This window comes from Microplitis demolitor, chromosome 7, assembly GCF_026212275.2.
Source record: "Microplitis demolitor isolate Queensland-Clemson2020A chromosome 7, iyMicDemo2.1a, whole genome shotgun sequence".
Classification (NCBI taxonomy): Eukaryota; Metazoa; Arthropoda; class Insecta; order Hymenoptera; family Braconidae; genus Microplitis; species Microplitis demolitor.
Window position 1 is genome coordinate 2,694,109 of NC_068551.1, and position 23,617 is coordinate 2,717,725.

At 34.5% G+C, this 23,617-nt stretch overlaps 1 protein-coding gene across 1 annotated transcript; it reads right to left on the reverse strand.

The window, feature by feature from the left end:
- Nucleotides 1-506: 506 nt before the first annotated feature.
- Nucleotides 507-13,566, reverse strand: LOC103571111 (barH-like 1 homeobox protein). Its single transcript, XM_008549126.3, has 3 exons — nucleotides 12,476-13,566; nucleotides 6,920-7,145; nucleotides 507-1,619 (listed from the first exon to the last, which is right to left on the reverse strand). Exons 1-3 carry the CDS (start codon nucleotides 12,936-12,938, stop codon nucleotides 1,133-1,135), a joined length of 1,176 nt encoding a protein of 391 aa, XP_008547348.1. The 5' UTR covers nucleotides 12,939-13,566; the 3' UTR covers nucleotides 507-1,132.
- Between the last annotated feature and the right edge of the window lie 10,051 nt (nucleotides 13,567-23,617).

Sequence of the window (23,617 nt, forward strand, 5' to 3'; positions counted from 1 at the left end):
TTTTTTGTTTGTTTTAAAATTTTAAAATATCGCATTACTGCGAAATTGAGAATAAGTTTGCCGAAAGTGCGCCATGCGCATGAGCTTTCACTCAATATGTATATTTTAATCTGAAAAATATTTTTAAATATATATATAGATTTATATATATATATATTCATTTTTTAAAACTCCCTTAAAATTTATATCGAAGTATTACAATTATTTAAAATCATTACTTATTATTTTTCACACACACTTACAACCAAGGCCATTCATACCGTACTCATTAATAATTACGTACATTACACACTTACATTATTCATTATTTTATTTACAAATTTATAATTTTTCAATTAAATTCATTCCAACGAAGCATATTTGCCCCATTTTTTTTTTTTTTTTTTTTTTTTTTTATTTAAACATTTAATTGTAATGACAAAAACTCACAGTCGAGTGTCTATTTACATATTTTTTGTTCAATGCATTAAATATAATTATTTAAAATATAAAAAATGAGTTTAAATATCGCAGTAAGATTTGAATAATAAAATCTTTCTGCAATAAATCTCAGATCTCAATAACAAAAGTCCGAGTACAGTGACAGAGAACAGAGAATGGAGAAAATAATTTAAATGTTTGGCAAAGCAAATTGCACATATTTATATATATATATATATATATATATTAATAATAGTAATAGTAATGATAATAATAATAATTATAATGTTGAAATAATTATTTAATTTACCGTTGACACAAATTAATTCTAACACACATTTTAAATTCACCACAAACGGGATTGGATCGATTAATCAGCATCAAAGTTCATTATTCTCTTGTAGGTTGGTTAACCGCACGTCACATCCTGTCTTATATATGTATATATATAAATATATACTACATTATTTTCTCGCAAATCTCGAATGTCTAAAAATGTCAAGCCCTGGCCCCGTATCACGTTACTATTTGTCGTTTCCTTCGTCCGGTTGTCATCGAAAACCGGCACTCAACTCTGATTCACCAAAAATCCATCAACAGCTAAACCAAAATAACCTCGATATTAATAAAAATTTATTATAATTTAAAATTCACTGCATTGGCTGCTCCACGGATTACTGTCGCTGTCAGTCGGGAACACATCAGCCGAGTCCTAGATGTCATTTATACTCTCGTCATCACTGTCATTGCGGTTACTCTGCGGACTGTCATCTCTCGGCGGCGGACTTCTTTCCAAGCTCTTGCTTCTCGCCCGCATCGCCGCGCGTTCAAGATGTTCCCGTTCCCGTTCACGAGGGTCCTGCATCATCTCCGGGCTTTCGCGGTTGTAATAACTGCTGAGACTCGAGAGACTCGAGCTGGCTGCTAAGTTTCCCAGAGGGACATTCGCACTGGGACCCGCGAGCATCTGCATCGGCGGGTAAAACCGATGGGGCATCGGTTTCTGCAGCGTGACAGCTGCTGCTGATGCTTGTCTGTAGAAGAGCTCATTTGGTGGCGGAACTGGTGCACCAGGATACCAGTAGGAAGGCTGCGTTGGCATACCAGCACGGTTGGCATACACACTTTGGAAGGACACGTAGTTACTCGCCTCGGCAAGTATTTCAAAGCTCACTATTGTTTGTCGTTTCCACTTTGTTCTGAAACAATAAATATCAAAAATATACATTTTATTATTTAAATTGGTGGCTATCAAGTATGACTTTGCATGATGGGCTATAGCTATAAAATAAATATTAAAATCAAGCGGAATTAAAGCTCGTTAGACGTATTATTACGATGTTTATACACTGAGCATGTAGATTGCCAGCAATACTATAGACATCACGTGTAAAATCAACGGAAGCTTATGTACGAATTGAGTGTGGGGGTTGACTTTTACCGAGTATTGAGGGTGATATGAGTGCGCTAGATGATAGGGCAGTGCTGGCTGGAGAACTCTTGAAAGCAATCCTATGAATTGCATCGAGTAATCACAATTTCCACTCCCTAATCTTTCTCTCTCGCTCTTTCTATATATATGTATAAATGTATGTATATATGTATAGTAACATTTACAACGTTTTAACCCCCCTGACGTCTCTCCCTTGACCCACGACCGTGTATGTAAATTATCATCTGAGAAAATTACGCTAAAACGGAATGGCGTGCTAGCAAGTGGTTACGTTTGCCACACTGCGGCCCTTATTATACTAACAAATAGCCCATGGAGTTCACTGGCTAATCATCACGTATCATGCCACGCACACTGACGCCCAACGCTTTTCCACTATCCACTATCGTATCTATTCGCTATCCACTATCCTGTGACTACTGACAACTGACTACTGACACTGACTGCCCAGACTATCACAGACCTCAGGGAGACAAACCCTTGCTTACACCAACATCGAGCTATCAAGATATATCACAATATATCCATTGCACAAAATAAATAACTGCCAACTTTTTACACAAAAAATAATTTTTTTCTCTTTCCAATAAAATTTTTTCTTGCAGAAAATTTTTATTTTCAATTCATAATGCAAAATTTTTCTTGCGCCAAAAAATATTTTTTTTTATGTACATAATAGTGAAGCCATATATTGGTATTTATATATATGATATATGAAGAGAAAGTAGAGCCGTTGATTTAAAAAGTTATCAGGTGTGTTATGTCATACGTTTTTTGTTGATGCTGCTCTTCATCTTGTGCAATGACTCGATGGTTTGGAAAATTCGCAAGGGTATTAAGTAAAGAATATAGGCCACATTAAACATAACACCCTTTATATATAGATATATAACCCGAACTCACTGATATATATATTTATATATATTAATATGTGTTGGTTTTGTGGAGCATTATAAAAGTCGTTTATGAATTTAAAACAGGCAAGATCATTTCTCATGTCCATGTGCGGTTTGACATGAGAGAAAAAAGAGTACATATATATAGCAGTCATGGATAATAGAGGCCAGAAAACATGGCAATGCTCGCGATTATATGATGAGTAATGTTTTTTAATACTTCTTGCTCTTTACTATTGTACTTCTCCCCTTGTATCTTATTTATAAGAGAAGTTTAGCAGTTATGAGTGGAGCCACTCCAAAACACCCTTAATTGGGCTCGCGTACCCTCACAGCGCGCTCGAGCGTTATTGATTTATCACCTGAGATACAAATGTCTGAAACGGTTTTAGTTATTTTTATCAAACTTTAAATATGTAAAGAGTTAAATTATAGGGCAGGGAGGGGCAAATCGGGCTACTTCCAAAATTTTATAAACAAGTTTGTTTTTTTTTTATTTCAAAGTCACTTTTGTAAATATAATTGAACATTATTTTGAATTTTTTTTTGATAAAACTTTTTTAAAATAAAGCAGAAGCTAGCGGCCAGCAATTTTTTGCGTGGCCGCTACTTATTACGGCCGCTACTTATTACGGCCGCTAGCTTCAGCTTCATTCTTTTCAAAAATAGAAAGTGTCAGTGAGAAAATTTCAAAGGGAATTTATTTTGATATCAGAACTCAATCGAAGTTTTTTAGGGGGTACCTTATTTTGCCCGCGAAAATTGAATTTTTTTGAATGAGCTGAAAATTTCTTCTTTTAAAATTTACTTTTAAAATCATTAAAAAAAGAAAGAGTTAAATTTGACTCCTCAAAAGTATTTCCTCAAGTACTCCCCCCCCCTCCCCATCCCCTATATAAGATTACAAACGAATTTCTTTAAATAATTAATAAACTATTATTATTATTATTATGTTAATATACATATGTATAACATATTACGTAACTGTAATGTTATATTTATAGAAGTACGTTATTAATTTGTCGTTTATTGAGTAAACGAAGTATTTAAATAATAGGAGTAAACATAACTAAAATAATATATCATACACTTGGATTTAATGTATTTATAATGGCACCAGCAGGTTCTGGTTTCTTGTCTGCGGTCTACCGTACGTCACATTGATGCCCGCGCACGCAATAATAATAATAGACGAACATTTTTTTTTTTTTTTTTCTCTAAAAAAATTAAAAAAAATATAAACGATTTTAAAAACTAGATAATGAGGGAGACATTTTATAATTATCTAAGTTTTAATGCCTGTTATTAGACTTCGGGAGAGCATATGCTTGATGACAACAGTCGTAGAATATTAGTATAGTACATATACTAACAATAAGGGGATATAACTATATATACATACATATATAGAAAATTACAACAAATAAATGCCTTCAGCTCGTGACTATTGTGATAATAAATAAATAAATAAATAAATGGTATCGTCGAGTTATCTATTAATCGTCGCGTTAGCTGCGTGTCCACAAATTGACCAAAAGATACCCTATCATAAATAATGCAAGACTACCGTAATAACTCAAAACGGTATGATATTGACTCGCGGTTATGTTCATATATATATGTATATGAGTTTTATGGACATACATAAGTAAATATATACATGTATCCGGTCAGTAACATTATTAGTAAGACTGTGACGTGGACTTTAGTAAAACGAGAACGCATTACGATAATGATCGTGTGTGGCCGTTATAACGTTAGGACACTATTGGGGGTACAGAGTAAGGAGTAGCGTGGGAAGTGAAGCCGCGTCTTCTTCTTCCTGGATCATCCTCGAGACACATTCTCACGGTGGCTATCAAACTAGTGTCACTAAGACCGTACACTGCAAATAAAATATTTTTTATTGAGGAAAAGTATAAAAAGTTTGGTCATCAGTTTTACTGGACAATTGATGCTCCGGGAGTTATTACGTTGAATTATTTAAACAATTTATTTAGTTGTCTAGGCTGACGGTATTGTTAATTTATTATTAATTTAAAACCTGAAACGATCTGTCATCGTCTTTCTCCTTTGGCCGGTGGCTCTTTAATCATCAGAGGCAATGCAGTAATGAATTAAATGAAAAAAGGAAAATTTATTAAGGATAAGAAAGACTGGCTCTTGAGGCAAATAAAAAATTTCGAGGATTGAAAGGAGGATGAAGCAGCGTGAATAACGTGTAATAATTTTCCCGGTAGACTTGACTGGCTCGAAAGTGCGGTCTCTCGTCATCCGTCAACGTATATATCCTCGAGTCTAGCCGCAGTAGTCCATGCGTGTAAGAGGATCCTGCCCTCGGGACGAAACTCATAATTCTAGAGTATTATGCGGTAGCTGCTTTCCAGCGGCTGACGCTCACTATCCACCCATTTTTAAAAAAATTTTTTTATTTTATTTAGACTTCCTTTATGCGAATTTTGGGCACGACGAATTACCTCGAACGACAGAACGGAAATAAAACGGTTGTCTTTGTGTAAAAAATAATAATTGGTTTTATAGTTATTATTTTTATAAATACGCTGTAGCGTGATCGACTTTGGTGGGCATCTAGTGTACGGGTTGATTTGTATTTCAATGGGACATACAGAGAATAGTGTAATAATGTATGGGTAGATGTAGTAGGAGTTAAGAGGAAGGAGGGGCTTTTATTATACTCTGATATGTAGACTCAGCAGCCAATTGTGTTTTTATACCCGATAGATGTGGGTATATATGTGTACGGAGAAAACAATCACAGCGACATGAAAACTCGTGCATTAAACGTCACGCCATGCCGTTTTGACCATACGTCCATACTCGCGCCCGTGATTAGCTGATAACTAGAAACGATTCCTCGGGGGGATATTTTAACGACCCGTAACGATTGCCCGCCTACAAACGTTCCTGGAATATATACGCTGACCAATGTCGTTGAATTACAATCGTGAAAAAATCAAAATATGGATTTGTTCAAAAGAGATCATGGTCAAATTTAACAGACTTTTAAATTCCTCAGGCGATTTATCTGATAGATTAATATCATACCTGGTAATAATTTTCATAATGAAATATTACACTGTAAAAAACGCGGTGTTAAATGAAATAACACCGGTGTAAGCGGTGTCAAAATACTGCTGTTAAATCGGTGTAAAAAAATGACGTAATTTGTCTAAAAAATTAACACAAGTAAAAAATATTTACACCGCCGGTGTTTAAATTTAACACCAAAAATTTTAACATACCGCCCGGACTTACCTCGGATTTTTTACAGTGTATGAATATTTGAAATTATAAAAAAGTCAAATGTCTGGGAATTTTTTTTTTTTTTTTTTTTTTTTTTAGAGATAAGAAACAAAGTTTTAAATTAAAAAATGACTAATTACAAATTTTCTAGATTATAATAGTTTAATTTATGTTTTATAATTTATGCTTGGTCACTGGCGCCTGGTTTAAGACCGTGATGTTGCCCTCGCGCCCTCACCCCCGTCAGTCCTCGGGCTTTAGTTTCTTTTGAGTATTAAAGTGTATAGACGAACGATTAGTCCGGTTATAGTTATTCAGCGAGCGTAATAAATCCAAATGACGCGGTGGATGTTGTTTTAAAGACGTCAGTAAAAACATTTTGTATCGTCTCAACATAATGGAAAAACAAGTTTAAGTATAAACGAGCTTGACTGAAAATAATCTGAAAGAGAATAACCGATTAAAGTGTTTAGTTATAGTTAAGATGATGCGTTTAACTTGTTAAACGAGAACCTTTTATCGAAAGCCGCGATTTTCATTCTCTAATTAGTCACGGATTTTCGTTTGGGGATCAATAATCAACCGGTACAAATTTATCTGAAACGAAAACCCGTCAAAAGAAACCTTGTTTATCGGGATAATTATTGCTGAGTGGATTTTATTGATGCCAAGTCAAAAAATAATTCCTTTCTCTTTAGAATTAACTTCCCCCGATGATAATTAACAAATTCTTTGTTCTTTAATTATATATCAGCAGCCGGTGTCCGTGACGATTCGCTAAAAACTCAGATTTAAAGTCTTTAGAGTACATTGTACTTAATTTAATTTAAAACTTTGTTTTTTACTCCCATTATCTTATTTATATATATATATAATATAATAATACCTTCTATTTTGGTACCACGTTTTGACCTGCGTATCCGTTAATTGTAACTTGGCCGCTAACTCCATCCGATCCTGAACACTCAGGTACTTTTGCCTCTCGAAACTTTTTTCGAGTGTTTGAAGCTGGTGGTCTGTAAACGCCGTGCGGGCTTTACGTTGTTTTTTACTTGGCGGTGAATTTTGTGAACTTGAGGAAGACTCTTTTTGATCATGGTCCTCCTTGACACCTGAAATATTGACAAAATAGTTTCTTTAATTATTACTGTCTAATCATTAAATATACAAACTTACTATACTTTACACCAGGAGTAAACTCAGATTTTATTTGAGTTAAGATTTGAGTTCTCATCCATGTTGTTAGATATAATAGTAAAGTATCAGGAACTTGGACAGGAAAAAAATTTTCAGTACTAGATTTTCAAATATTGCAACGTTTCGTTGTACTTCACAACCATCAGGCAAAATTTGAGGTTAGTACTGTTGTGTGTCAAAGTTAACTCCGAAAGATTTCATCATTTTAAAAGATATAAATAAAGTCAGACGCCTGACAACCATTATACAGAGAAAGTAAATATATATTCCACCAAAACAATTTAATTAAAAAACTTTTTTCTAGTTAAAAAATTACAATCATCATAAGACAGACAGCAACAGATTGAAAGTAAATCGGATTTCATTTCAATTCGAATTCACTCCGATTTGAAGTGTAAATTTAAAAAAGACTTTGGGAGGGATCACTCCCAATTTAATCTGCGTTCACTCTGTAAATTTTGTACAGTATAATAATAATAATAACGATAATAAACTTTACGTACATATGATTTACTTTTATTGGATAATTTTTGCGCACCCAAGATACGATTGGCTGAATAACTAAATTGGACCACGCAGACGCAATAATAACCGCGTGAATTAATTTTAACGACATGGGTGTGGATTTCTCGTATCACATATATATATATATATATATATATATACTTTATATACAAAGCGGTATTTTTATTATTTAAGTTTTATTTTTATCTCTTACAAAGAGTATGTTTACTACATATATATAAATTGAGTGATGTAAGAAAGAGGAAAAGAGTACAGAGTAAATTGAGAATTAAATCTCTTTCCACAAGGAATAGAACGTAAAGAGTCTCGTTGTAGCGAGTTGATCGATTGGAACCGGCGGATAGTTGATGGTCGATAGTTGGATATAAAACTGCTACCAAGCATAGAGGGTGTTACAGACAGAGCGAGTATAAAGTAGAAATAGAAATAGAAATACTCGAGATAAAAAAGTAAAAAAAAAAGGCATGAGAATTGAGATTGAGTTAACCCAAGCGAAAGCGTGGCTCTTACTCCCCCGTTTGATCGGGCAGATTCGCTTGAACGATCTGACTCGTCCACCATGTTGGGAAATGGCGGCCATTCCTCCAGAGGAAAAATATAGCACAGGAAGAGGAGAGAAAGCCCTCCGGGGTAAGAATGGGGAAATGGAGTTGAGTACAAGAGAAGAGAGATTCACCGCACGACGTCGGCAAGACTAGACTAGATGGTATACCGATGCAAGAATATTCCTCTACTCTATACTACACAAGATAACACACAAGTAAAAGGCTATGAGAGTTAGACCAAGCGAGCAGAGGGACTGAGAGAAAATGAAAAGAGAGAAAACTCAGTGTGCAGAAACGGAGGTTGGAAAACTAAATTTACTATGTGATACACTTAGAGAAGTCCCGCCGGTGGAGGAGTTTTCTTTTTGAGACACTTCCAAGACGTTAGCCGGAACTTTTTCCCCGAGTTTTTCACATAAGAGATATCCACATGCAACTTTAGTAACTCGAAACTACTAAATAAGTCTTGCTTTTATTTCTCAAACTAAATATATACACATATATATTATATATACCTACAATTTATATGCTTGTCAGTAATAGTGTGTAGTTTGGTCAGACACAGACATGTGTAATTTATAAAATAATTGTGGTAGAAAAAAAAAAAAAAACAATGCGACGTATAATGATGATTAACGGATGTTTATCAAACAATTAAATCACCGCAAATTAAATGTGATGTATGTGAAAAAGCTTGCGTAAGTTGAAAAGGAATCTCATCGTGTGGCATGAAATGTATATATAATATAATATATAAATAAAAAATAGTCGCATTGGCAAACTGTGAAAAGGTAGAGCGTGAAAAATGAATCGGCATTCATGAGAGTTTACCCTCTTGAGTACCGTGTTCTACACGCTCTACCGCAACCCCTGTGTCATTTTATTATTTTTTTTTTTTTTTATTTTATTTTACCTACACAAGAGCCATAGGAGAACTGCTCTTTGGCCCCTAGTCAATGTGTACTCGAATCTGACCCTCGAGTTATTGTATGTTACCTTTCGACACCTCGACCGGGGACTAGATCTACATTTATATTGCTCTGCATATTTATTTTATTTTTAAAAATATATATTTCTATCACAGACTTCAGATGAGTGATTTATACTTCAAGTATCTGTGTCATTAAAGTTAAGTATCACATTTAATAATAAAAGATGAAAGCTAATGTTAGATTTGTCTGCAGGAATCGGCACCACACCGAGACTACACGAGTTAAGATTCGATAGTGAAGGGGCTCTTAGTTCTCGAACATTACATTAGCTCAAGTTCTACTACTAACTACCAACTACAAATACCATATACTCATACATATATATATATATATATATATATATATATATCGGCTCTCTCAGTCACGCAATAACCCTGTTAGCGAGTCACCAAGTGGTTGGCTCGGCTCGGCTGTTCTGTTAACGTTCACAACTAAAACCACATGTTGTATTGGATGCGTATGTACGAAGAATCGCAACTACGCGGGGAGTCCAGTGAGTTTGTCCAACAGCAGGGTGCGCGTTAGTACCCGCGCCGATTTGTGTATACACATGTACACACTAGGTAACATATATACATACATACATATATCTACATTAATGCATACCTATTTATTCAAACATGTAATCATACAACACAACTTCATACTACTAGCTCACTAGGTATTTTTGATTGGAGATACACATGGTTGTTTTGCTCGCGTGCCAATAGCGCGTATGTACTTTTCAGTTCGATCTAATACTTTTATTCTTAATGCACCGTTCAAGTGTCCAGGGCCAGGGCATTGACGTCGAAAAAAAAACGCTACTACATTTATATTTAAATTCATTTAATTTAAATATTTTTTTATCGCTGGGTAATCTCACTGCTGGATATTTAAATAATATTACGATGTCAAAGTGTTGGCATTAAATGATAATACAATTATTATAAAATTTTTTAGCTTAGGTTTGAATGAAGAGTTAAATCTCCCCGACAGCAGGGGCATGGGAGCTGTTGCCCTCAACAATGTGGGGTTAAGAGGCTTTCGCGAATCTCGTTATCGGTGTTAAATACATATACATATATGTATATATGTGTGTGTATATATATGAGATATGTAGGATGTTTGCATACATGTAGATGCAATTTACACGAATCTCGACGGCAGACTGCCCACACTGGGATCCATGTAGTACACATACACACATGTGTACACCAACCTACAACCCCATCAACATCACCGTGTGACAGCGTTACGTCTCGACAGATAATGATGACTCGCGCGTGAATAACAGCGTGTTCGTCGGGTCATTAGCATTTAATTTTGAATTACAACATCAAAAGCGTCATATTCTATGCTGTGAGCTTAGAAAATATTTTTATCACAGTATTGTTATTTTGTCACCATCGTCACACGGTTATATTTGTACAGGGGTGGGGAGCAAAACGGGGTACTCAAGGAAATATTGTTTTTGAGAATTTATTTTTTTTAATGAAATTCAAAGTAAATAGAAAAAATTTTCAGTTGCTGTTAAGAAAAAAAATTTTTTTTTGCGGGCAAAGTGGATACTCCCTAAAAAAGAAGAAAAAGAAAATTTTTTTGTAAGTAATTTACATAAAGAAAAATTACATTTTATATAAAAGTCATTAACATTTTTTGATTGACACCAGATTTTTGAAAAAATTTAAAATAATGCTCAATATTTACAAAAGTAATTTTGGAATATTTGAAAAATATTTTGAAAAAAATTTTTTTGGGGTATCTTGTTTTGCCCCGATTTGTCCCCCGTCCCTTATATATATATATATATATATATATATATATATATATATATATATATATATGTATTATTGATATGTGTATATGTGACTTTTAAATTTAAACTTCCGTATAACTGTCATATGAATTTCCAACACCCTTTTTTTGACGCTTAACTTTCACGTCTGCATCTACGTCTCGTTGAGTAACAAAAAAAAATATATATATATATTTATTTACAAAAAAAAAAAAAAAAAATTAATCCTGCAGGTCAAGACGTTGACAAGCGTTGAACAGTCATAGTAAAGCGATACAATATTCCGCAGTGAGATCTCTAAACGCTTGCCAATCATTTCCGGTTTGAGGATTAAAAATGGGACCGTGTAGTCATCGTGACAATTGCTACGACACCTCTCGACGTTGTTAGTATATATATCCACATATATACAGCGACAGGGCGTGAAGCCGGGCGCCTAGAGAGCATGGATCCAACGGGCGAGTCAGACTCTAAGCGGATTAAAGTTGATTCGAATACAACCATCCAAAGCCCACACTTATTCTTTCTTCCTATTATATATATAATGCGCGCGAGTTTTTGTACTTTTGTATTATATCTCACTAGCAGCCAGAGCGGCTTTTTGCTGGTTAACTTTTCACGCTTTACGTCGTAAAAATTCTCCGGCAAATTTTTTTTAAAACTCCCGAGCACGCGCCTCAGATCTTTAGCTAATCACCGCTCATTAATTCTCTTTGTCCGGCATTAGTCGGCCTATATATATATACATATAAGTTTTATATATATGTCTGCGCACGTTTACTCAAATAACCGCGTCCTCGTGATAACGCAAAACGCTTATTACGTGTTATTAGATAAAAGAAACGCGATTTTCCTCGTACACTATTATACATAAGTAGCCATATATATCATACATATATTTATTATTTTTTTCTACAATCATTAATTGTCTGGTAATCAATTGCAATCATGACGCGTCATTTAAATTTATTATAAGTAATAATAATAAATTAATAATTTGAATGAATACACAAAATTAAGATAAAAAAAAATAATAATACAGTTGGTATATATTTTATTTCCAAAAACTGAGATTCGGGTTAAGGCCATTAACCACCGTGATTATGGATATTTAATAGAGATGACCATGTAACATCTTTGATGTTCAAACACACGCGGTCTTCCGCGTCAGGTATATATATACATATATATATACCTACATACCTTAGTATATATGAATGGAACGAAATGAGGGTCAGTAATTACTGAACAAAAAAAAAGTATAAATATAAAAGGAAGTGAATAACTCTAATCTCAAACTATTATATCACCTAAACGTTTTGAAAATCCCGTGGTGGCTACCGACAATTGACGGAATGAATAAAAAAAATTTCGGAGTAAGTTAATTAAAAATAAAAATTTCTCACCGTTGGAAGACACAGAAGTGGCATCATGATGACTGGCGTCACTGTCCTCGTCTCTTTTCCGCTTGAGGTTAACATTGCGGACCTGGCGAACACTGAGATCCCGGGGTGCAGATGGAGGACTCGCGGGTGGTTCCTGGCTCTGCAAGGAGGCCGGACTGGAAGCGTCGGCGAGGATGTCGGTGATCATAAACCTTGACCTGTGTGGCATCGTCGTTGACGCATCGCCCGAACGATCGATTGCCGAGTGATTATTGCTATGACTACTATTATTTATAATATTGTTATTGATGATGTCTGCACGCGAGTCGATACCATTTGACAGCCTGTCGATGCTCTCGAGACCCCGGTGCGCTTCGAGACCCGCCATGCGGCTGAGGTTCAACCCGGTACCAGCAGTACCTCCAGCCTGGACCGTGATCCCATTCAATGCTGCTACGTGGTGACTCTGGTGGTGAACAGTCATCGCGAGGTGCGGTGACCCTTCAGGGCTCCTGGTTCTCGGTCCCTTTGTCGCCACCACGTCGGTACTCAAGCGGTAACCAGAAGACAGAATTTTGCCGACGGTGACACTCTGCCACCTGCTACTCTCGTGGCTCTTCCGTTGATGCGAAATTCAAAAAAAAATCCTTCAATTTATTAATTAACTCGCGACACTAAAAACTACCTGCGGTCAATCCGATCACTTATGACGTCCGTCCAATTAAAGTAATTAGTTTTTATTCATCAACCTTCACTATAAATTTATATTATTCAAAGATTATATAAATTGTTCTGATACTAAAGTTGATTGGGGTCTGAGTCTATATTATTATTATCATAATAATGAACATGTACAAGATCACGACTTGTTATACATATATTTATGTATATACATGTACATACATTGGTATACATATAATAAGAATAAGATTCGTTTGGCCGCGCAGCAATTAAGAGGCTGCGCTTGCTCGGTTTCTTGCTTAATTGCTAACTGCCCACTTAACATAATTACCGTGCACAGAAGCACACCCGTCAGCCATTTCCGTTTAGATTTTTTATTATTTTATACTTTTGAGTATGTACTTTAATTTTTAGTGACAGTGATTTTTATACAAAACTCCACTTTACATGCAAAAAAAAAAAAAAAAAAAAATAAAAAGAAAAGGAAGAAATTACTCCAAGTTTATTAACATTCACAACCACTGGTATCACATATTCAAATTAAGTCAGCTGTCAAAACACATAATCAAATTGGAACACAGCCACGCGTTTAATTGTGAGCACAAAATTTTTTAGTTTGTAAATAAATAATTGGTAATTAGTAATAATTGATATTAATTTTTTTTTTTTAGGTAACGAGGAATAACACTGACAACAAAATATTATGGAGCGTGTGAACGTATGGATTGAGCTGACTCGACTGAGCATCGTCGCTCGCGGCAGGATCACCGTAGCCTCCTGGGGCGGCCATACCGCGAGGTAGAAACGCCCATATTGAACCCCACCAATTCAAAGTCTCAGCCAATAGACAGGAGAGATAGTAACGAGTGAGCCAATGGGCAACACGAAAACCTCAGCGTTCCATCATCCGCGGGATACGCCCAAGTAATTTGAAATGTGTTTCAGCAGTAATTCGATATAAAATTGTAGTTAATATCTTTCATTATGGTCGGTCGTGCCGAGGAGGATTACTGGCGGGGGGCCAACCGCTTCGTTCAAGAAAGAGAAAAAAAACTCACGACCCTCGACGAAACGTGCGGCTGAGAGTGACAGCGTTATCGGTATAAGGACTACTGAGTAAGAGTTTTTTAGCAGAGAAAGAAGGAAGCTGGATCGAGAATATTATTTTCACGTAAGACTAAGCGAGATCGAACCTACAGCGATGTGACACTCAATGAAAAACGAATGTTCTTCCAAGAGAGAGAACTGACTCAGGACTTGGGACAGGACTCGGCTCTGCTCTGATTAAAAAAAAAAATACTGCGTCTCTCCCTCTTGTATTTGAATTAACGAGAGCTCGGGATATTGCCAGTGAAAATTTTTCCCACCCTTTTTATACTCCGATCCGCTGTACTTATATATTTTTTATATATAATCTGTATAAAAAGTATTTTAATCACCTTAATGTCGTAAGATTGACAAAACAACCAACGAAAAAAATTACCATCAATTTATTAAATGTTAAATTATAGTAATTAAAAAATTAATTATTTATTTTTGAGTCGAATAAATTATTAGTATTTAAAAAAAATTTAGGGCTAAGGGTTGAAAAATAATGGGAGGAATGTAGGCAATAATTAGTGTCTAGATTAAATAAATAAATAAAACATGAATAAATTAAAGAGACTGTTTTGATTGAACTAGATAATAACATTAGAATAAGCCATCTGGACGAGTTGGTTGTCATTTGAAGTAACACGGGCGGAAATGACTTGCGCCCTACGGCAATATTTTATACATATATATGTGTATAAAATAAATGTACATTCTTAACTTTGTCGATGCTTTTATTCACAGCAATTCTTGTGTGAATAGGAAATCAACTAAACTGTCAATCACGGCCACGACATGCTGATAAAAACGTTTATGACACGTGTTTACTCCTTGCACTCATTTGTTATCAATTATTATTGCTTATCACTTATGGCTTAAAAAACATAATCCGTGAAATCCAAAGTCAAACAGTTTATTAATTATCTTAATTAAGTATTTTTTTTTTAATTTGACGATAATAAAAAGTGACATTGAGTTTAAAATATAAATAAAATTTAATCTTAAATGGTTAAGCGACAAAACAACACGTCGTTCATAAGAGTGGAAAAAAAAAGTTAACGGAGCTCGTAACGTGATCATCAAAGCGTAACATTGCGTCTTAAGTCTTAAAAGACTAAGCGTATATATAAATAAAAATAAGTATATATATAATACTTTATAATCACGCCTAAAAATCATTTGCCTTAAATTATAAAAATATATACATACATGTAGAAAAAAAAGATTTCTTGGCGCGAGAAATATTTTTCTTTATGAAATTCAAATAAAAATTTTTTTAAGCCTAGAAATTTCTTGGGGCGAGTAAAAATTTTTTGTGTCAAGAAATCTTTTTCTTTGTATATCTAATGTATAATACTCATACACGGAGAAATTATTATCGTTTGAAATTCTATGGGGTCATGATAAACTCGAATCATGTTAGCCACCTACAGAAATTTAAATAAACGCATGGAAAAATGACTATGGCATAGTAAAATTGATAACGATTATATCACAACTTCCTGTAACCATTGGAAATTTTATTACACAGAAAAAATAATTTTTTGGCGCGAAAAATCTTTTTTTTTTCAATACTGAAATTAGCCGATGTCTAATAATCTTTTGATTTTTTTTAAAAATGATAAATTAAAAAAAATATATATTTCAGAAAAATGCACTTGTAGTTTTTTAAATTTTCTACATGTGCATATTTTTTTTTTTTTTTTTTTTTTTTTTTTTTTTTTTTTAATTAAAGAATTGAAAAAAAAAAACCCGAAAATTTTTAATCATCTGCTATCCATAATTTTTTTCTATGCACGGTCATAGCAAGTAATTTTTTCATGTCTACTTAAATTTCTGCAGGTGGCTAACATAATCCAGTTTACTATGACACCATAGAATTTCAAACAACAATAATTCCTCTGTGATATCTATAATTAATAAACCCGTCATAACATATAAAGACAACACACATTACTATTTATTCTCCACCCATTTTTATTCACTTGTACTCATAATCCACAATACATAAAAAGTAAATGGTATATTAAGAATATAAAACTCAGCTAATTGTACTCCAATTAATTTTTCTAAAGCTCTGTGGGAGTATAAGACACTTACGCATAATAAATAATGTATACGTTGGCCAGTTTTGTCTCGTTACACAAAAAAACTCATATACATACATATAAGTACATGTAGCAATCACGTTGAACCAGCGCCTATTACGTCAATTAATAAATTACAATATAAATTACAAAGCCATAATAAATATAATAAACCTGAAGTAAAGATAAAATAATATTAAAAAAGACTGTCGGATGAACGAGAATGGAATTAACGAGCGTTTAAAGCGTTCCTGAAAACTCAAAGGAGATAAGAATCCTGCCGGGAAGTAACACATGTGTTCTTTGAGCAATAAAGAACATACAGTACATTTACATGGGTTACACTCATGTTGGTTACCTCGGTAGTGAGTATCGGCAGCGTTTCCGGTCGAGCAAAACGCCCAGACAATTTAAAACAATAAAACTTTTAGAATTAATACTTTTATACATATTCAAATTTATAAGGCAAACATGTATACATATACCTGCATATATTATAAATATAAGGATATGTGGATGTAGAGAAACAAAGTAATTAAACGCAAGGGTCATATAGTTTTGGAGAATGACATGGAGTCAAAAACGATAGGCGATAGATCGGGTTGGTTGTTTATGCTCGCGCTTACACGCAGCAGGTCTACATCGGGCACTATGTACACGTATGACCTGTCTACCGTGTCCAATGCATATTCATATGAGCATACATTACAGTGGTATACAGCCAGACCGGCTCGTCGATCTTAGATTAAGGTAAACGCTGGTTAAGTTAACGGCTAAACTTAAGCGGTATTCCCTTAAGGCTATAAGTTGGTAATGCGCACGGCTTTTGCGCAGGCGTACCAACTCTAAATGTGGTTTAAGTTCAGTGCTGTGGGTGCTGTCACTGGTTGTTTTAGTTGGTAGTTGGTATACTATACGGGCTTAGGATAGCAAGAGATGGTGTACAGTCTAGTTTAAAACCAACTCGGATTATCAGCCCGAGAGCTCTGCTCGGGTTACATCCACGTACACGGCGACCAAAGAGCCTCCATTACCGGCAATTTGCATTGATAGGAATGAGCAACCGGCTTAAAACCGATCTAAAAGCTACTTATGGATATGATGTACTTCGGGTTTAGTTTCCTTCGGCAGTCGCTTTATCTTGCAATGATTAATTTTTTGCTGATAAAAATATTTATTCTGTGGAAAATTATTTTTTTATCGGATTTATTTTTTAATTCTTTTATCGAGACACGCCATTGTCTTTATTAAGTCAGTCCAAGTTTTTTTTTATTTTTTACGCATTAAAAATTTTAATTTGAGAACATAACTTTTAAATTTAGTTTTTTTTTTTTTCAAAGTCAGATCCAATTTCTTATAAAATTTTTCAATTAAAAAAAACCAACCACCCAAAAAATTCACACGAATTTATTTCAATAAAAAAAAAAAAAAATTAATTACAGGAGCAGTTGAATTAAGGTCTGCCCTACCGAAGTAACAAAAGAATTTAATACAATCACTGAGTATAAATTAAAAAATAAACATGCTGACATAATTTATTTAATATTTTTTGTTATTTTTATTAAATTACCCAAAAAAAAAAAAAAAAAATATTTACATTTATGATTGTGATTTCCTGCAGGTGTTTGCTGGTCAAATGCAGCCTTTAGGGTGCAGTGTCGAAAAAAAAATGGTAGTTACGACTTATGAACACAGAGGTGGCTAATATAGATGAGAAGGAACACGAGTGGCGTGTATGACACATCGTGTGTTACATAAGAGGGTGTCACTTGTATGTCCCAGTGCGACTTCACCACACTCTTTTCAGCTTTATTCACAGTATTCACAGTATTCACTGCGCACGTATGTACCTACACATTATATACATATATATTTATACTTTTATAACGCAGGGGTGAGAATTAGAGTTGCTGCGGGGAGGCTCTCCCCCATTATTAGATCTTTCTCATGCTGATAAAACTGTATAATGGACTTAATCGCTTTACTCTCTTTGCCCCACTTAAATTTTCGTTATTTTTCATGGGTTCCTGCTCAACACCCCTATCACCACGATAAATCTTCAGTTCCTTTTATTTTTTTTACCTTTTTAAATACGCAGTTTCGCCATTTTATTTATTATTTTCACGATCTTGAAACCTCCAATCAGATGTTACGTGAACATTAAACCGTAGTTTTAAAATAAAAAAATGATTATACAGGTCTTTTGTAAAAGTTAACCAAGATATCATCCGTACACGAGCGTCAGTCTTGTGGTGACTTACTAATTAGCATATTAAGTACAAGAGCAAGGTGATAGAGAGAGAGGAAAATAATACGTATACACCTACAAGTCGTACATGTACGAGTATAATCAAACTTAGCGAGGTAACAGCGTGTAAAATAAGCGCTAAGTTTCCAAGTAGACCCAACTAGAGTTGGCTCAAAACACTTGAATCACCTCTTCTTGTCTCAACAAAACATACTCCAAGACACTATTCTCTTAAACTTCCTTCGTTTCTCTGTTATTGTCTCAAGTTCCTTGCATATACACAGTTGTCACTTCCGTCCGTTCATTTTACCCTTTTGTTTTCTCAAATCAGTACTAAAGTACTTTTTTTTTTACTTTTCATTCTACAAAGAAAATAAAAATTACGTTAATGCAACATCACAATAGAAAAATAAATAAAATTAATATTTTAAATTCAAAAAAAAATTTCTACTCGTCCTAAGAAAACTTTTCAATGTCCCAATAAAATTTTTTTATTATGAATTGAAAATGAAAATTTTTTTAAGACGAGAAAAATTTTCTTGTGTCAAAAAATCCTATTTTTCTGTGTAGTAAACATTTAAAAATTAATCACGGACATTTTATAAAATATAGTATGTACGGAAAGTGGGACACTGGAAAGTAATCCCTTAGACTGTGAAAAATTTCCAACAAATTTTACTATGGGCGCATTGTAACACCGGACCATAAGAAAACTGGCATGAAATTTCCAAGTGTCCCATAGTAAACCGTATGCGCAGATGACACGATTGGGACCTATGCGCATACGTTTACTATGGGACATTGTAAATTTTGTACCAGTTCCCTTATGGTCTGGGGTTACAATGCACCCATAGTAAAATTTAATGGAAATTTTTCACAGTGTACTTAAACAATAATTAATTATTGTAATTAATTTTTTCGGGGAAGACGATCCATGACAATAGAAATATTAAACAATGAAATCTAAATAAATAATAAAATAACTAATAACAACTAAAATAGTAAGCATACACATAGACTTACCACGTGCACGCGTGGTTACTTCCTTCGACCCTGGGATTCAAACGTAACACGCGATCTTCTTGTTAGTAACGTTATGTGCCGTTAAAACCGACATAATCGCGCCTTCGGACTGACTTGAACCAAGTAAATCTCTTGGACTTTTGCCCATCATTACCCTAAAAATATAATTTTTTCCTTCCTTTCACCATACGCTGGCAAACAGCAAATAGGTACTCTGACTTGTTCATGTACAATATACATTACATTAAAAAATATCCACATATATATGTTGTAACGCTAAAACATTCTTCACCTCCAGTACTTTAGCTAACCATTATTATTATTATTATTTTTCTCTTTCATTACACCCGCAATTAAATCAATTACGATGCAATGCCGCAGAGAAATTAGGCGATTCGTGTGTAAAGTACAACTCTGCTTATTATAAATTATATTAATATATATAACATCCCACACATATTAATACTCTTGGCATATATCAGCAGGAAGAGACGGGGTTACGTAAAGCTAATTGGTTGCTCCATCGTAGATTTCCTAAAACGATAATTAACGAGTTATTAAGAGCCCGCCAGAGTTAAAATGCTCGCGCGGACGTATATGTTGCTACTCGTCATTATTATTACCACCACTCGCGTTTCACACGGTCTCTAACTCCACATACATATATATATATATATATATATATGTATACAACATATTATATATATAACATGCAGTGAAATCTATTCTAGAGCTCGATTGTTCGACGATAATCTCTGTTGTACACACAAAATTACCGTCTCTTTATATTTATAAATATATATACATATATATTTAAACCAGCACATACATATAAGTGTACAATTATTTAAAGTTAAACATGAAATACCTGACGTATATGTAGCGTTTTGATATTTTTTACATCGTGTTTGGAAGCAGGATGCAATTACAAGCGTTATCGTATTTCAACAATAAAATGTTTACCAAGTGTGATTATCGTGCTCTTATATATTTTCTTCTCATTCCATCGCTCATATTGCGACTTAATTATTTAGCTACATAATATCAACAATACAAACCCACCCGAGCAATGAGACTACAGACTATAGATTATAGACTCCATGCTGTAGACAGGTAAGCTCAAATAAATATATATATATGTATATTTTTTTTGCAATGACAAATAACTCCAAGTTCCTGTGGATGACTACATTTATTTATATTTCCAGTCCGGCGTCAAAGTGAACTGGAGTAGTCGTTTTGCAGGCACTCTCGCGTGGACGCCGAGTGTTGCTGGCTACACTCTTGGATCCGGTAATTAGCGTTATGAAGTCGACGGGCGGGCGCTTTGGTTGGTCGATGAGGCTGCCGGATAAGACATCCAAGCAACAGGAACAAAGTTATAATATTGTTGCACCTATTGCGTTTCTCGCCAATCTCTACAACCGCTTTTACATATAAATATAAATATATATATATATACTCATGTGTGGATTTATATATAATATGAAATGGCTGCAGATGATGTGAAAGTAACTGGACAATTTTCTTCAGCTAAATTACCCTCAGTTTCCACTTACTGTCAATTTATTTTTAATGTCAAAGTAACGTAAATTGTACGTCTCTTTGACGATCGAGTATATTAAATATCGATATAAGATAATATTTAATATTAGTCTTCTATGATTTATATGTATGTATATAATATATATAAAAGGTAAAATGATATTTCCAAGGGCACGCGGATAAATATTATCCGTAAGGCTGAGAGTTGTTGAAGCAGACGGTGTAGATTATTTGCGAGTTGCTGTGCTCTGAAACGCGTGATTGCACGTCTCGGGCTGGACCATGATGGCTGCTGAGCTCAGCTATTGGCTCTTCAGTATAATAATCATATGGTCTCCCTCTCGATGCACTTTACTCACCGGCTACATCCCCGCGACTAAATCCAATAGCTTGAGAATATTATACGATGTGGAGATATATACATATATATATATACCAATGATGATACCAATGATGATGATGATGCCATCCAATGCCATCAACCATCAAATCAAACGAGCTGTCATTACTTGCCGTATCATCTTCAACATTACTGTCCATCAGAGCTAAGTTTTATTTCATGTCAGTCCATTTTTAAATTTTACTTTTATATCTACATTATACTTTTTTTTTTTTCAGCAATTTTTTGTTGTCCGGGTCTTTAACTCCGACTTAAGTTTGCTAAAAAAAAAATATTAAATTACTACAGTAATTTTAATTCTCGTGAATGAAAGAGTGACTTTCCCCGAGGCGAGGTTTCAGTGGCACGACGAGACGGATTCGAAAACAAAATAAATATAGATAAATAGGACCGTGGTTGTGAATGAAGACACCGCAGAATGGAGTAAAAAAAAAAAACGTCTCGCATTGGGACAAAAAAAAATTTTTGCGACTGAATGAGTGTAATCTTGACTCTACACATATATAGATGTGTACATTTATAGAATACAACTCAGACTTCTTATATATTTATATTTAAAACGCGAGTAAAAAATAATAAACTCTGACTTAGCGGCCCCACAAAATTACTCGAAATGAAATGACACACCCGTGAAGTGGATTATCTTGGAAACAACTTTTATTGGGCTGCCCGATGACCACTGGCTGCAAGGGCCACTCTGTAGTCTGAAGCCTGTGTAATTTTAATAATCAATCGCATGAACGTCGTTTAATTTTTATAATGATCCACGAATCATGGGAACTCGGTCGAGACCGAGTGCTCCGTCCAGTTTGGAAGCTATATATATACATTAATAATATAAGGAGGGTTATACGTATCGCGTCCAGCGAGGGAGGTCGAGAAACAACAATTCGAGATATATATTGAATCGTGACTCGCCCATAGGCTATAATCTCTCGAAATGTTTCTCTTATTCGGTCATTTAATTTACAGTAAAAATATACCGCCAATTTTACTTGAGTCCAGTACTAAAATTATACTTATATATATATATACAATGTATGATATTTATTATACAGAAAGGGAAAGTGTGGAGGTATAATTGGCGCCAGTTGGGACAGAAGATGTGTCCACTACTCAGAGAATCATGTCTGGCTATTCCTCGATCGAGCTCCAGCTTAAACTCCATCTCCAAGTTGAACCGAGTCAACAGCTCCCACGGGCTTCTATTCCTTTCAACCCGGACACTGTAGTACACAACTACTCAGTGATGTCTGATGGTCTCTTTGGTCCGAGTCTTATCAAAACAAGGAAATAATGACCCTCGGTCTATCTTAACTCAACAAGCAACAAGTCTCTGTACTAATAATGCACCGTCGTTTATTTTTATCTCTGCCTGGCATTATCGCAGGCATTTTAGTAAATTAACCATATTGATATATATGTATATGTATATATATATTTAAACTTATTTAAGTTACAAACCAAGGCCGTTAAAAAAATTATGTCCCATTGTGTATCCAGTTCTCGGTACAATTGCTGACGGTAATTAAAATAATAGAGGAAAGTATATTATATATATATATATATATATATATATATATGTGTGTGTATGTGTATACTGATGTATATATGCTCTGGTCTGCACAGTTGGACAGTCGCGTACGCTTAGTGAAACAATTAGGTGATTTTATCGCGGTTCACCACCTGCATGCTGTCTCCCTCGAGTGCTGGTGTATTCATCGAGTAGTTCTACGAACCCCCAGCCGAGCCGGAAACCCGACTCAAGTACGAGTATTAGTACACATACAAGAGACAGGGATATTATTTTAAGAGAGAGAGAAAGAAGTACTTCCGGTGGCGCTCATTAACGCCTGCCACGGATTTGTATCCCGGTAATTGCGCCCGCTTAATTCGATTTGACGCATTACGCGTCATTTTCACTCGCGTTTATTCATTACCACACTCACACATATATACATTTGTGTTTATATAAATATACATATATATATATATATATATATGTAATTATTTATTATTATAATTACTGTGAGGACAAGAATCCAGGCGTCTTTATGGCTCTTAATTGGCTCTACAGCAGGTGTGTG

Excerpts from the sequence above, each read along its gene's own strand:
- LOC103571111 (XM_008549126.3), bottom strand. The coding sequence starts at position 12,938 with ATGACTGTTCACCACCAGAGTCACCACGTAGCAGCATTGAATGGGATC. Across the intron at positions 7,146-12,475 it reads CACTTCTGTGTCTTCCAACG|GTGTCAAGGAGGACCATGAT; the intron begins GTGAGAAATTTT and ends TCAATATTTCAG. Across the intron at positions 1,620-6,919 it reads ACGTGGTACCAAAATAGAAG|AACAAAGTGGAAACGACAAA; the intron begins GTATTATTATAT and ends TTATTGTTTCAG.